Raw genomic sequence first — 13,342 nt, 5'->3', positions numbered from 1 at the left:
GAATGCAAAACTGCAAATAGTCTCTTCAAGAAGTATTACCTCAGTGCTCCTGGATTTTATTATGTAGTGGACTTCACTTTAAATGCATCATATTATCAGTCACCCCGTGGATCTGCAGTAACCATTAATGACAAAGTGAAAACATGGTTTTGTTTTTCGAAAAACAAAAAACTTTTTCACTCATATACAAAGACAGTATGTCGTTGAAGCTCCTTTGGCAAGAGTTAAAACTTCCAGTCTTCTTGGGTAAGTCTCGACGAGGTTTGCACACCTGGATTTGGACTGTTTTTCCTCATTGTTCCTCCCAGAAACCCTCAAGCTCTGTCAGACTGGATGGGAAGCGTCTACAAACTGCCATCTCAAATATGGAGGGAACACAGTGTCCACATTAAATTTTAGAGGATTTTATTTTAAATGTACACATGAAACTGTCCTGATGTTACCTCTGCCTCCTGTCATTCTGACTAAAAAAACAAAACTGGGATGTTCTTTGTAATATCTGTCTGAGCACAAGATATATGTGAACGTCTGTAGGGCTTTAATTCTGACATTTTTGGTGCAGAAGGTCTAAATGCATTCTTTTTTTTTGAGTTATTACCCGTAGGATGCAGGCAGTGATTATTTTTTATCACTATTATTTATAAATTATTGACTACTTACTCAGTTTGTTTTATGTGTGTATTTTTGTTTGTCGTTTTTCATCCATACATTAATAACAGAATGATTGTGTGAAATCAGGGTCAGGGCCCTGCCTAGAAGTCGCTTATCTTTTCAAATCTGTTTTACCGTAATGTCGACCCTAACCCAGTGCGGCTCTATTACATGTAGCGTGGTATATGGGCAGGGCCCACCTATAGTTGACGCTCCGTGGCAGAAGGTGGCGGTAATGCGCTGCTGCTACATGCTGCCTACCAGCTGACATTAAAACCCAGAAGAAGAAGTCCAGGGAGAAGTTGGACCGAGTTGTGCTGCAATTTCTTCGCTAAATTAACGACCGCCAGGTTAAAGACAAGGCTGAGCTCCGAACCCGGAACCTGAAGCTCTGCTCAAAGGACAGCTTCAGCGGTCAAACACAGCTCGCTGGTCCGGGAGCAGCAGGCCGACGGAGGCAGCAGGCCGACGGCTGGTCCAGGAGCAGCAGGCTCAGGCCCGGAGCCGCGGCCAGGATGGACTCCTGGGTCCGCTTCAACGCCCAGAGCCAAGCCAAGGAGAAGGTCATCAGGTAATGGTCCAGGTTCTGCCAGCAGTGAGGAGGACAGCTTTAGCAGAGAGTCACGTGTTCAATTACGTCTGCTAGTTGGTTTGCTCGTAAACCACTCGGTACCAACGGGTAACAGGTTAACGCTGGTTTGGCGGCTCGGCTGCTCCGGTTCGTGTGTTCGGTGTTGGAGCTGTAGTTGGAGTTGGAGCTAGAGCTGGAGCTGTAGTTGTAGTTGTAGTTGGAGCTGGAGCTGGAGCTAGAGCTGTAGTTGTAGTTGGAGCTGGAGTTGGAGCTTTAGTTGGAGTTGGAGTTGGAGTTGGAGCTGTAGTTGTCGTTGGAGCTGGAACTGTTGTTGGAGCTTGAGCTGGAGCTGTAGTTGGAGTTGGAGCTTGAGTTGGAGCTTTAGTTGGAGCTGGAGCTGTAGTTGGAGCTGGATCTGTAGTTGGAGTTGGAGCTGGAGCTGTAATTGGAGCTGGAGCTGTAATTGGAGCTGTAATTGGAGCTGGAGCTGTAATTGGAGCTGGAGCTGTAGTTGGAGCTGGAGCTGTAGTTGGAGTTGGAGCTGGAGCTGCAGTTGGAGCTGGATCTGTAGTTGGAGTTGGAGCTGGAGCTGCAGTTGGAGCTGGATCTGTAGTTGGAGTTGGAGCTCGAGCTGCAGTTGGAGCAGTAGTTGTATTTGTAGTTGGAGCTGGAGCTGCAGTTGGAACTGTAGTTGTAGTTGGAGCTCGAGCTGCAGTTAGAGCTGTAGTTGGAGCTGGAGCTGTAGTTGGAGTTGGAGCTGGAGCTGCAGTTGGAGCTGTAGTTGTAGTTGGAGCTGTGGCTCCTGTCCACCTTCACACCACTCTGGTGGACAAATGCTGGGTAATTATGGCCTACTCTTTCTCCAGGCCGCTAGCAGGGCTCCAGCAGGTCGTATCTCCTGTACAGTATTCCAGCCAGTCTTCTACCGGCCTTCATCCTCCACGACGGTCTGGAGCTGCAGCGCCTGGCGAGCTCAGGCTCAGCTGTGTGGTTCTAACAGGGGGGCAGCTTCTAGGAGGCATTATGTGTAACCGGTGCTTATGTTGGACCCTCAGGAGCTCCAAGGAACCTGTCTGGCTGGAAGTTTCCAAAACTGTCCCTGTTGAGTTGTTTCCCCTGTGCCGAGCAGTCTGCTGAAGATGGCTGTCTGAGGCCTCATGCGTCTGGAAGCCCACATTTTGTGCCATCACCAGATCCATAGATCCATAGATGCAGTATGCTGGGCATGTACAGTACAGAGCAAAAGTTTGGACACACCTTCTCATTCAATGAGTTTCCTTTCTATTCATGACTATTGACATTGTAGATTCACACTGAAGGCATCAAAACTATGAATTAACACATGTGGAATTATGTGCTTAACAAAAAATATGTCTTTTATTCTAGTTTCTTCAAAGTAGCCACCTTTTGCTTTGATGACTGCTTTGCACACACTGCATTCTCTTGATGAGCTTCAAGAGGCAGTCACCTGAAATGGTTTTCACTTCACAGGTGTGCCCTGTCAGGTTTAATAAGTGGGATTTCTTGCCTTATAAATGGGGTTGGAACCATCAGTTGTGTTGTGCAGAAGTCAGGTGGATACACAGCTGATAGTCCTACTGAATAGACTGTTAGAATTTGTATTATGGCAAGAAAAAAGCAGCTAAGTAAAGAAAAACGAGTGGCCATCATTACTTTAAGAAATGAAGGTCAGTCAGTCCGAAAAATTGGGAAAACTTTGAAAGCGTCCCCAAGTGCAGTCACAAAAACCACCACAAAGAAACTGGCTCACATGAGGACCGCCCCAGGAAAGGAAGACCAAGAGTCACCTCTGCTGCGGAGGATAAGTTCATCCGAGTCACCAGCCTCAGAAATCGCAGGTTAACCGCAGCTCAGATTAGAGACCATGTCGATGCCACACAGAGTTCTACCAGCAGACACATCTCTAGAACAACTGTTAAGAGGAGACTGTGTGAATCAGGCCTTCATGGTAGAATAGCTGCTAGGAAACCACTGCTAAGGACAGGCAACAAGCAGAAGAGACTTGTTTGAGCTAAAGAACACAAGAAATGGACATTGGACCAGTGGAAATCTGTGCTTTGGTCTGATGAGTCCAAATTTGAGATCTTTGGTTCCAACCACCGTGTCTTTGTGCGACGCAGAAAAGGTGAACAGATGGATTCTACATGCCTGGTTCCCACCGTGAAGCATGGAGGAGGAGGTGTGATGGTGTGGGGGTGCTTTGCTGGTGACACTGTTGGGGATTTATTCAAAATTGAAGGCATACTGAACCAGCATGGCGACCACAGCATCTTGCAGTGGCATGCTATTCCATCCGGTTTGCGTTTAGTTGGACCATCATTTATTTTTCAACAGGACAATGACCCCAAACACACCACCAGGCTGTGTAAGGGCAATCTGACCAAGAAGAAGGGTGATGGGGTGCTGCGCCAGATGACCTGGCCTCCACAGTCACAGTTCAAACAAATGCTTGTCATGGAGAGACAGCTTACAGGGTGACTTCCATCAGAACTTCATAATTCATCATTTAAAGAGTTGGTAGATTTGATTTGTGTCGGCCTTGCATCCATGGTGCCCAAATACGTTGGCATTAGAAATCCTCTGCTGTGTCTGCTGACTGCTCGGCACCCCTTTGGTGGTTAGCACCGTGGCTTCACAGCTAGAAGGTCGCCGGTTGGCGTCCCGGTGAGGACACTCGGGATTTTTCTGCGTGGAGTCTCCATGTTCTCCCCGTACAGCGTGGGTTCTCTCCGGGTTCTCTGACTTCCTCCCACAGTCCAGAAACATGCTGAGGTTAATTGGTGATTCTAAATTGTCCGTAGGTGTGAATGTAAGTGTGCTTGGTTGTCTGTCTCTAAGTGTAGCCCTGTGATAGACTGGTTACCTGTCCAGGTGAACCTGCCTTTAGTCAGCTGGGATAGACTCCGCCCCCCACGACCCAACAGAGGATAAAGCTTTGTATAGATACTGGATGGATGGATGGATGGATGGATGGATGGATGGATGGATGGATGGATGGTGCTACTGCCCAACCTGTGACCAGCTGTTACATCCTGTATAACGAGATGATGAAATTTAGGTTGACATGGACCTCAAATACTCAGACTGGCCAAATAATCCAACAGGCATCGTGTTGCTTTTCTGGCTTGGCTTTAGATTTAAACAGTCACTGTGGACCTACAGCTTGAGCTTATGTCTTGTGTGTCTGACATACACATTATTATTATTATTTATTATCTTATTTTTTAAATGCTGTAATGTTTTTAAATGATCTCATGTTTTGAAATGCTTTGTTGTTTTTAAATGTTGTAAAGCATTTTGTGTTGTCATTGTATATGAAAAGTGCTATATAAATAAAATTTGATTTGACATTATAGTCACATTTCTTCTTTAAAATCGTGGTTTAATTAAAATAAAACCTTAATAGTGTCATATTGCTGTCGCCTCAAATATGAAACATTTTCAACATTCATTATTTATAAATGTGACATAACACATGAAATCCAACAATCCAAGAGGTTGAAGCCGTGACAGCATGATGACCATCACAGCACCACGGACTGAGCTGACAGGAGTCCACAGTGTTCTGCTTCTGGTGAACTCCAGCTGACTGCTGACCTACAGCTTGCTGCCAAAGCTTTCCTCATATTCTTTGTAGAATGATGACTCTGATCAAGGTTTCACAGTCGGTTCATGTGTTGGACGTGGCCCACTGTGACCGCTGAACACCTTCACGTTGACTTTAGCAGACAGTTTAATCACTGGTCCCACTGCTGGGCTGGTTGAAGCCCCACCTTTTATGAAGCAGGTCTCTGGTCAGCTGAATGAGTGTGCTGTGTGTTGACAGGGCGGCTCAGTATGCCTGCACGCTGCTGGGCTACACTCTGCACAAGGGCGGGGCAGCAGCTGACCTGCAGAAGACCGTCCGTCAGCTGGAGGCACACATGAGCCTGACAAGAAAACGTGAGTGAAGCAGCCTGTCTGAGTCGTTTTCCAAGCATCCGAGCTGTGTGTGACTGGTGTGTGTTGTCCCACAGTGCTGCGTCTGGGGAATTCTGTGGAGGCGCTGGAGGCTGCCAAGAGGAGCATCCACCTGTCTGACAGCGTGCTGAGGCTCTGCCTGACCATCAGCCACCTCAACAGGGCCATGTACTTCGCCTGCGACAACGTGTTGTGGGCAGGAAAAACGGGCCTCATCTCCAAACTGGACCAGCACAAATGGAGTCAGAGATCTTTCAGGTGAGTCGGGTTGTTTTTGTCCATGTTCTGTGTCTAGATGGAAGATCCCTCAGCCTGCCCGTTGGGTCACAAAGAAGCTGGGCCTGATGTGAAGTGTTGCTCATGGAAGCACTCAGCGCCGGTCCGATGTCACTTCATGTTCACATGATCCCACATTGCATCACCTCATGGCGGTTGCATTTCTTCAGAGGACAGCAGTCGAGTAAAAAGATGAAAATGAACAGTTTACAGTTACTATGGTAACAATACAGGCCCGTGCGTTATTCTTTACAGACTGTTGTTTTCAGCTGCCTTTTGCTGCAAGGGTATGTGTTGTTTTAACGTTCTCTTTAAAACTCCCCAAAGGTGTTCTGTTGGATTCAGGTCAGGTGACATACTGGTCCAGGTCATAGCTTTGTGATTTATGTGAATTTCTTCCGACAGCATTTTGGTGTGTACGCAGGCATTCACGTGGCCATCCATACACGTCACCTCGGCAACACCTTCTGCACTCGGGTAGCCCGCTATCATCACATTGTCACCGTTGTGCTTCACGGTGGTGGTACCTGGCCAGGCTCACAACACAAATACTGGACCTCATTTGAGCTGAACAAATGAATCTTCACATCTGACCAAAGCGTATGCGCCTAACATTCATCAGGCTTTCTTTCAGTTTGCAGTGTCCGTCACTGTCTGAACGCTCACAGAAACTCTGGTTTTGTCTGAAGCACTTTCCCATCAGTTTTTCAGAGATAGGAAAGCATACTCTGGTTTATCTGTATTTCTTTAAACGAATCACAAATGTTGTAGGTGGGGCGAACTGAAAGATGCAGCTTCAGTGTTCCCTAAAACCTGTGCCGAGTGGAGTTGTGGTGGTGGGGTAGGTTCCTTCTTAGAGGCTACTGCTGCCGACTTAGAAATGAGCTGTGGCTTATCCTGCAGTGCCAGTGCCTGTAGACCTCTGGATATCAGAATACTAGATTTCTCTTGAAGTGTTGATGTGGCGGACTGATGTATAGTCATGTCAGGAAACTCTGGATCACTGTACCTTAAACCAAAAACAACACGTTCATCAGGATTTGAAGTAGATTCTTTTTCCCTGTGGTAATAAACTGAGCTAACTGTGGGGTTTTACTTTGCAGGTACTACCTCTTTGCTCTGATCCTCAACCTGACTCGAGATGTGTATGAGCTCTGCCTCCTCATGGAGAGTGAAGCCCGTTACAGAACTGCCAAGTCCTCGTCCTCACTCTGCCCCGGCAGCACTCCACCTGCTGACCTGCTGTCTTCCCCTCCTGCCAGTCCAGCCATGGTGGCGCTGCCTTTCATGGGGGCTTGGCTCCGCAGACAGCTCCATCTGGTGGTGACAGTGCTGTACAGCAACCCACCGCTGCTGTTGGATCTGGTCAAGAACAGCTGCGATATCTTTATCCCACTGGATCGGCTTGGGATCTACTCTACCGGGCCAGGCTTTGTGGGGGCCTGCGGCTTGGCCTCCTCTGTCCTCTCTGTCCTCGCCATGGTCCACCCCTGGCTCAAACTCAAGCCGTGAACCAGGACAAGCAGTGGAGGCATAACACACTCATGGTTCTGTGATGACAGGAGCTGCTGTACTGTCATCATGCTTTGCACTAATGTCTGAGCATCCAGATTCTTAAAGTCTTCTCAAGGTGACCCGCTGTGAGGACTGCTGAAGCCCTGACGGTTTATTTCCACATCAGCTCATGACTGACTGCATGTGTGAGCTGATTCAGACCGACCGGTCCACGCTGATGCTTCAGAGCCCATTCTTCTCCCTCCGCTGCTCTCATTGTCTCTCGCTCACATACAGATAATTCAGTTCAGTTTAATCAGTAGGTGTCATTAGGTGTCAATAGGTGTCATTTCATAAAATATTTCTTCTGAAGGCATTGGTGAAGACCAAAGTTATGCAGTGAAACCCAACATATCCAAAGGCTTCTGTGGATTCCCTTTGAGCAAGCTCTGGGCGATGGTGGGAAGAAAAAACGGCCTCATTTATGCCGTTCTACACATCGCAGACCTGCTTCCATGTCTCCCAGTGCTTTGACGTTTCAGTCACTGTGTAGGTCTGTGGTGCAGAAAGGTAATTGAAAGTACAGAATCATCTGGTTGGAGGCAGTTCTCTGCAAAAAGGACAAACACACCAGCTGACTGTAAAGCAGTTCTTAACCTGTGCTTGCTACAGAATGGCTGCACCAGTGTGCTGCTGCTGAGTGAGGATCCTGCATCACCCCTCATGTCTCTGACTACACATAGTCCAACAGCACCAGTAGCCCTGGTGAAGCCCTGGTCTCTGTATGAGCCGTCTACAGGCCAAAGCAGTCAGTGAACGGCTCAATGTCCAACAGTAAGAAAGGATGCAGGCCTTAGCTGGCCTCTGCACGTCCCTCGGACAGTAACCAGTGTTTTCATGGTGCCAGCTGTGTGCTGAGCTCGCTGTTCATTTTAGGGTAACAGAAACTAAGCCAAAAAAATCATTATCAGTCATAGCCTGGACAAAGAACAGTCGCTGGGTCACGTGCCATGTCTACTTTTTCCTGGAGAGGCCAGCGGTCTGTCCAAAGCAGGTTTTAAGGTTATCGAGGTAGCTTCAGGGTTAAACCTGGGATTTTAGCTGTATGAATGAAATGAAAAATACTTTATTTATCCCAGAAGGGAAATTCAATATTGTAAAAGCTCACTTAAAAAAAATAAAAAATCAATATAACATATATTTTATGCAACAATAATAATCATTCAGTCAGCAATTGTCTGTCAAGGGAATTGCTGTATCTCTCCGTTCTACAGCGAAACTGACACAGCCTCCCACTGAACACACTCTGTTGATTCTTCACTGTGTTGTGGAGAGGGTGGGGAGAATCTCCATCATCTTGTGCAGTATTCTTTTTTGAACAATCAGCTCCAGTGGTTCCAGAGTTATCCCCAGCACAGAACCAGCTTTCTTGATCAGCTTGTTTAGTTTCTTTAAGTCTCTGGTTCTGATGCTACTGCCCCAGCAGATGGCTGCAAAGCTGATTGCACTTTCCACAACAGACTTATAGTAGATCTGCAACATCTTGGTGCAGACACTGAATGATCTCAGCTTCCTTAAGAAGTAGAGTCTGCTCTGACCTTTCTTGTAGATGTAGTAAGTGTTGCATTTCCAGTCTAGTCTGTTGTCCAGCTGAACTCCAAGATATTTGTAATTCTCCACCACCTCCACCTCCTCTCCCAGGATGTAGACAGGGCTATGCTGCTTATTCTTGCTCCTCCTGAAGTCAACAATCCTCTCTTTAGTCTTGCTGGTATTTAAGATGAGGTGATTGTTACCACACCATTTCACAAACTGACTGACCAGTTCCCTGTACTCAGCTTCTTGTCCATCACTGATACACCCCACAACTGCAGAGTCATCAGAGTATTTCTGCAGATGACAGGACTCAGAGTTGTACTGTACAGTGTGAAGAGGAATGGTGAGAGTACAGTTCCTTGTGGTGCTCCAGTGCTGCTGACCACCATCTCAGACACACAACCTTTCAGTCTCACAAACTGTGGTCTGTTTGTTAGGTCGTCATAAATCCAAGTGGTTGTGGAAGGATCCACCTGGAAGTTATGGAGCTTCTCACATAGTAAAGCAGGCTGAATAGTATTGAAGGCACTTGAGAAATCAAAGAACATGACCCTCAAAGTGCTGCCTGACTGGTCCAGATGAGAGTGGGCTCTCTGAAGCAGGTAGATGATGGCGTCTTCAACCCCAAGCCCATTACGATATAGGACTTTCATGATTTGAGATGTCAAGGCAACTGGTCTGTAGTCATTTGGTTCAGCTGGTTGTGGTTTTTTAGGCACTGGACAAGACAGGATGTTTTCCACAGCACTGGAACTCTATGGTATGTGTCTATCTGTGTGGTGGTGGTGTTGACAGCAAGAAATGTAAAAGCCGTTTCATTGTTCTGTGGGCCCTTGTGATGTGATATAACCCTGAAATGCACCGAAAGAATGCGTTCATTTAACCTTTGAGGCTTGTGAGGTTCTGCTGCCGATGATACTGGCCTGCTGTGAGGTAGTGGTGCTCAGTCAGTAAAGAATGGTGGGGTCATTTTTATTTTACAAACGTTACCATAATGCACCATGAGTACATTTGTTCTTAAGCTGAAGTACTACTGAAAGGACGTGTTGCTGACACGATGCACCTTGCTGGGCTCACCTTTCTGATTGTGTAAATTTTCTAATAAACAGACATGTCACTGATACTGATCTCCATTCACTGCAGCACTTTTTATTGTTCAAGGTGTGTGTTGATGGTTAGTGCTTGATGTGGGTCTCCAAACATTCTCCCTACAGCACACTGAAGTGGGTTAGGGTTAACCCTAACCCTGCTCAAACTGCCTGGCTGCTTCAATACTGGATTGTGAAACCCAAACACACTACAATTGGGTGTAAACTACTAACCTGGTTCATAATGGAACCCCTTGAAGCAGCCCTAGTCTTCTCTAAAGCAAGTTAACCTCACCTGACAGTGGCCACTGAGTGCATTGGGTCTTCCTTCTTTTTGCCATTTTAGGCCAGCAGCCCCTTTCAGACATGGGATGTGCAACAGCTCTGTTTCATTAGTCTGTTGAAGTGACAGCTTCCTGTTATCCAGACTGAGGCCACTACAGTAACGTTCCTCCAGCTTCAGATATACCCACCACAGTATCCGTGATCCTCGTCTTACAGAGATCTGACATCAAGGCTCAGAGTTGCTGCAGAGTCCTGAACTCCATCTGGTGGGTTATTTTTATTTCACAGTTCATCTGATGCTCTTACTAAAGTCAAAACATTTTCAGTCAAATCAGCAGTTTTTCAGTTTCAGTCTCCCAGCAGGATGGTTCCAGGAGTAGCCTAATCACTGAACTAGATGCATTCCCATGAACAGACATGACCCCTCCAGTCATGAACTACCCACAGAGCTCATCACATCAGTGCCTCCTCATGTTCATGCCTGAAGGTGATTCAGAGGTGTTACTGGGACTGACCCAGTAGGACTGATGATCTGTTGCATGTCTCAAAGGGGCTCGTGGGAAAAAAAAAACACCTTAATGTGACGTGACCTTTTACTGACCTACTGAAACGTCAGCCTTCAGCCAACCTCAATAAAACTGTTGTATATTTAATTAAAGCAGATTCTATTCCACCTGGATATAATGATCTCATCATTAAATAAAACAAATCCATCCAGAGCCAGAACAGACTTCAACCATGAGTAAACCCAGGCCTGTCAGAGAGGCACTTCCTCAGTGAACATTTTAGTAAGCTGGAGTATCAGCCAGTGTGCTGAAATCCATCCTGTTCATTGTGTATAAGTCTGTTTGGTTGAGGTACACTGCTGCTCTGAGTAAAGCCCATGCATGGCTGGACTCCTTCGTTCTGATGGACTTCCAGCTTTGAGCAGTATCTGGTTTAAAATCGGCACAGACGAGACTCAGGTTGAACTAAAAACATTTATGCCACTGTTACAAAGAGAAAGTATGAAGAAAACCAAAAGCAAGTAAAAACATCACAATTTAAAAAATAAAAAGCACAATAAAGGAGGCCAGTCCTTGGTGTGAACACACAGGGGCCCTCAGGTGAACCTTCTGCTGCTGATGATTCATCAGAGCTCACCGTGGCCGAGCTGCAGGGACTTCAACAGACGTAACGACGGTCACTGCAGAGGGGAGCACAAGAGACCCGGCACCGTGAGCATATGAAGGTCGACACCAAGCCCTTGTGTGAAATGAGAAAACAATATTGGTGTTCACATTTTATATCATAGTTTGGACAAACGGCATTGATAAAACCATTGTGCAACATTCAGCGCTTGTTCAAGTCTTTGAGATTCTCCTGTGAGGTGGTCCAGTTCCTGCTCTGTGGGTCTGCTTCAGCAGAGGATTAAGTCTTGGTGTCTTTACTATTGGGCAGGAAAACGCTGATGCAGAAATTCTCATTGTTTCAGTTCCTTCAGTAAATATAATTTAATTTTATTTTGACACAGAGGACATCGTGGCCTGATTTGAGCCTTATAGTTGTTCTGACCACACACATGCAGGGCAGCAATGCTTCTTCTATGACTCAGAAATATTGAACTGGTGCAGTTGTGCTGCTGGTTAGGGTCATGATGCTGACGTTCAGAGTGGGTGGTAGACAAAATGATTCTGATCAAAGATGAGACTTGGGCTTTAGATGGTGATACCTGGGTGGGAATGTGTGTCCGTTTGTAAAACAACTCAAACATGTATTTCATCCCTGAAAATGTCATGTGGGTATGTCCTGTACTTCTTATGTTGTAATGGCTCAAAATGATGACAAAACTAACCTGAAGAACACATTTCAGGCCTACACCTTGTATGTTAAGGGCCTTTAAATATCTTCATAGGATGAAGGTGACAAGGCCTCATTACATTTACTACTGTTGTTGTACATTAAAACATTAGCAGCCGATTGTGAGAGGGTCCGGGAGGAACCTTGTTCAGATTTGGTAGGTTTATTGTGGAATGACTCAATGCTGAGCAGCTGAGCAGTACCGGAACTGGTCAGAGACAGAACAAGACCCAATACATTAGAACGTAAACATAAGTCGAGATAATTAATGCTGACATACAGTCTCTATTTTGAGCTTTTAAAAAGCTGACGTGATGGAACCTGTGTACTGTTGGTAGTGCTGGTACAACATAGAGTTGCTTCAACCTCTTTGTTATTCCTGGGTCTCCATGCTCTCATCTTCTCCATCTCCTCCCTCCTCCAGAGCTTCATCTTCCTCCTCCTTCCTCTCTGGAGGTTTCTCATAGGCCTTCTCTGAAGGGGTGACAATCACCCCGTCCCATGTAGACATCTCTGTTGCCAAGTCTGCAACAACAGACGGTTTCATTTACTGCACAGCACAACTCAATATGGCCCATCGAAAACCAAAAAGAACTGCCGAGGCAACTGCGTTACTCGATAATGACCCTGAAACCAACAAATCCCCCAAATGTCTAACTCTCTGCTGTAGAGCAGAATCTAATCTTTACTTCTAACAGTGAAGGATGAGATTTGCTTACAGCTGGCATCTCCCTCCAATCCAAGGATCTTTCTGTAGCCTCCATGAGAGAGCACCCTCACCAGTGTCTGAGCTGTGAAGCACACCATGTCCTGCAATGCAAACAGAAACAGAAGACAAACCGAACATTCACACGGTCATCAGGTTGATGCACCTGGACAGCTTCCAACTGTACATCAGCTGCTGTGATCCATGCTGAGTTTCTTTGAGAACATGGTTGTTCAGATGTGATGGGTAGATTCTGGGGAACCACAGGACCAGACCTACCTGCTGCTCGAGAGTCATGACTGTGTGCACTCTGAAGTTTCCACTTTCACAGGGGTCAGTGATGCCCACAGAGCCGGGCAGAAAGAGGCCAGCAGCCAGCATCTGCAGGCAGCGCCTTCAAAGTGCAACACAAAGTTTAGAAAACATATTTCATCCATAGTTACTTCACAGAACAACCTGAGGAGAGTGACACCTGACCTGTAGGCCATGTTGAGGGACAGAGGCTGCCTGGATGGGTTGTTCATCACTGCAGAGTGGCCCTGGAACAGGATGACAGCAGCCTCAGTACTACGACCCCGACGCTGATGTCTACATGTACCAATCTACCATTCCTAGACACTGCACAGGGCTGGAGATGTACTATATATGCATTATACATTGGGGCGGCTGTGGCTCAGGTGGTAGAGCGAGTCAGTCGATGATCGGAAGGTCGGCGGTTCGATTCCGCCCTATAACCTGTTTCATGGTCAGGTGGTAGAGCGAGTCAGTCGATGATCGGAAGGTCGGCGGTTCGATTCCGCCCTATAACCTGTTTCATGGTCAGGTGGTAGAGCGAGTCAGTCGATGATCGGAAGG

At 46.6% G+C, this 13,342-nt stretch overlaps 2 protein-coding genes across 4 annotated transcripts in view; one reads left to right on the top strand and one right to left on the bottom strand.

The window, feature by feature from the left end:
• Positions 1-940: 940 nt before the first annotated feature.
• Positions 941-8,107, top strand: pex11b (peroxisomal biogenesis factor 11 beta). Its single transcript, XM_008284031.1, has 4 exons — positions 941-1,222; positions 5,070-5,185; positions 5,260-5,461; positions 6,583-8,107. Exons 1-4 carry the CDS (start codon positions 1,167-1,169, stop codon positions 6,989-6,991), a joined length of 783 nt encoding a protein of 260 aa, XP_008282253.1. The 5' UTR covers positions 941-1,166; the 3' UTR covers positions 6,992-8,107.
• Positions 8,108-10,908: 2,801 nt separating this feature from the next.
• Positions 10,909-13,342, bottom strand: part of ilf2 (interleukin enhancer binding factor 2) — a 9,056-nt gene continuing 6,622 nt past the window's right edge. The window contains exons 11-15 of one of the 3 annotated variants that reach the window (XR_520280.1): positions 12,965-13,026; positions 12,767-12,881; positions 12,501-12,591; positions 12,103-12,306; positions 10,909-11,128 (exon numbers count right to left, since the gene is read on the bottom strand). Coding sequence is in view for 2 of the 3 variants with exons in the window: in XM_008284029.1 (XP_008282251.1) it covers positions 12,155-12,306; positions 12,501-12,591; positions 12,767-12,881; positions 12,965-13,026 (420 nt within the window). In the remaining variant the exon portion in view is untranslated. Of the gene's footprint in view, positions 11,188-12,102; positions 12,307-12,500; positions 12,592-12,766; positions 12,882-12,964; positions 13,027-13,342 lie in introns of all 3 variants that reach the window. The other 2 variants (XM_008284029.1, XM_008284030.1) reach the window with 2 other exon arrangements.

This window comes from Stegastes partitus, unplaced genomic scaffold (genome assembly GCF_000690725.1).
Source record: "Stegastes partitus isolate 25-593 unplaced genomic scaffold, Stegastes_partitus-1.0.2 Scaffold340, whole genome shotgun sequence".
Classification (NCBI taxonomy): Eukaryota; Metazoa; Chordata; class Actinopteri; family Pomacentridae; genus Stegastes; species Stegastes partitus.
Note: the sequence above shows the minus strand (reverse complement) of the source record. Positions and strands in the feature narration are given on the sequence as shown.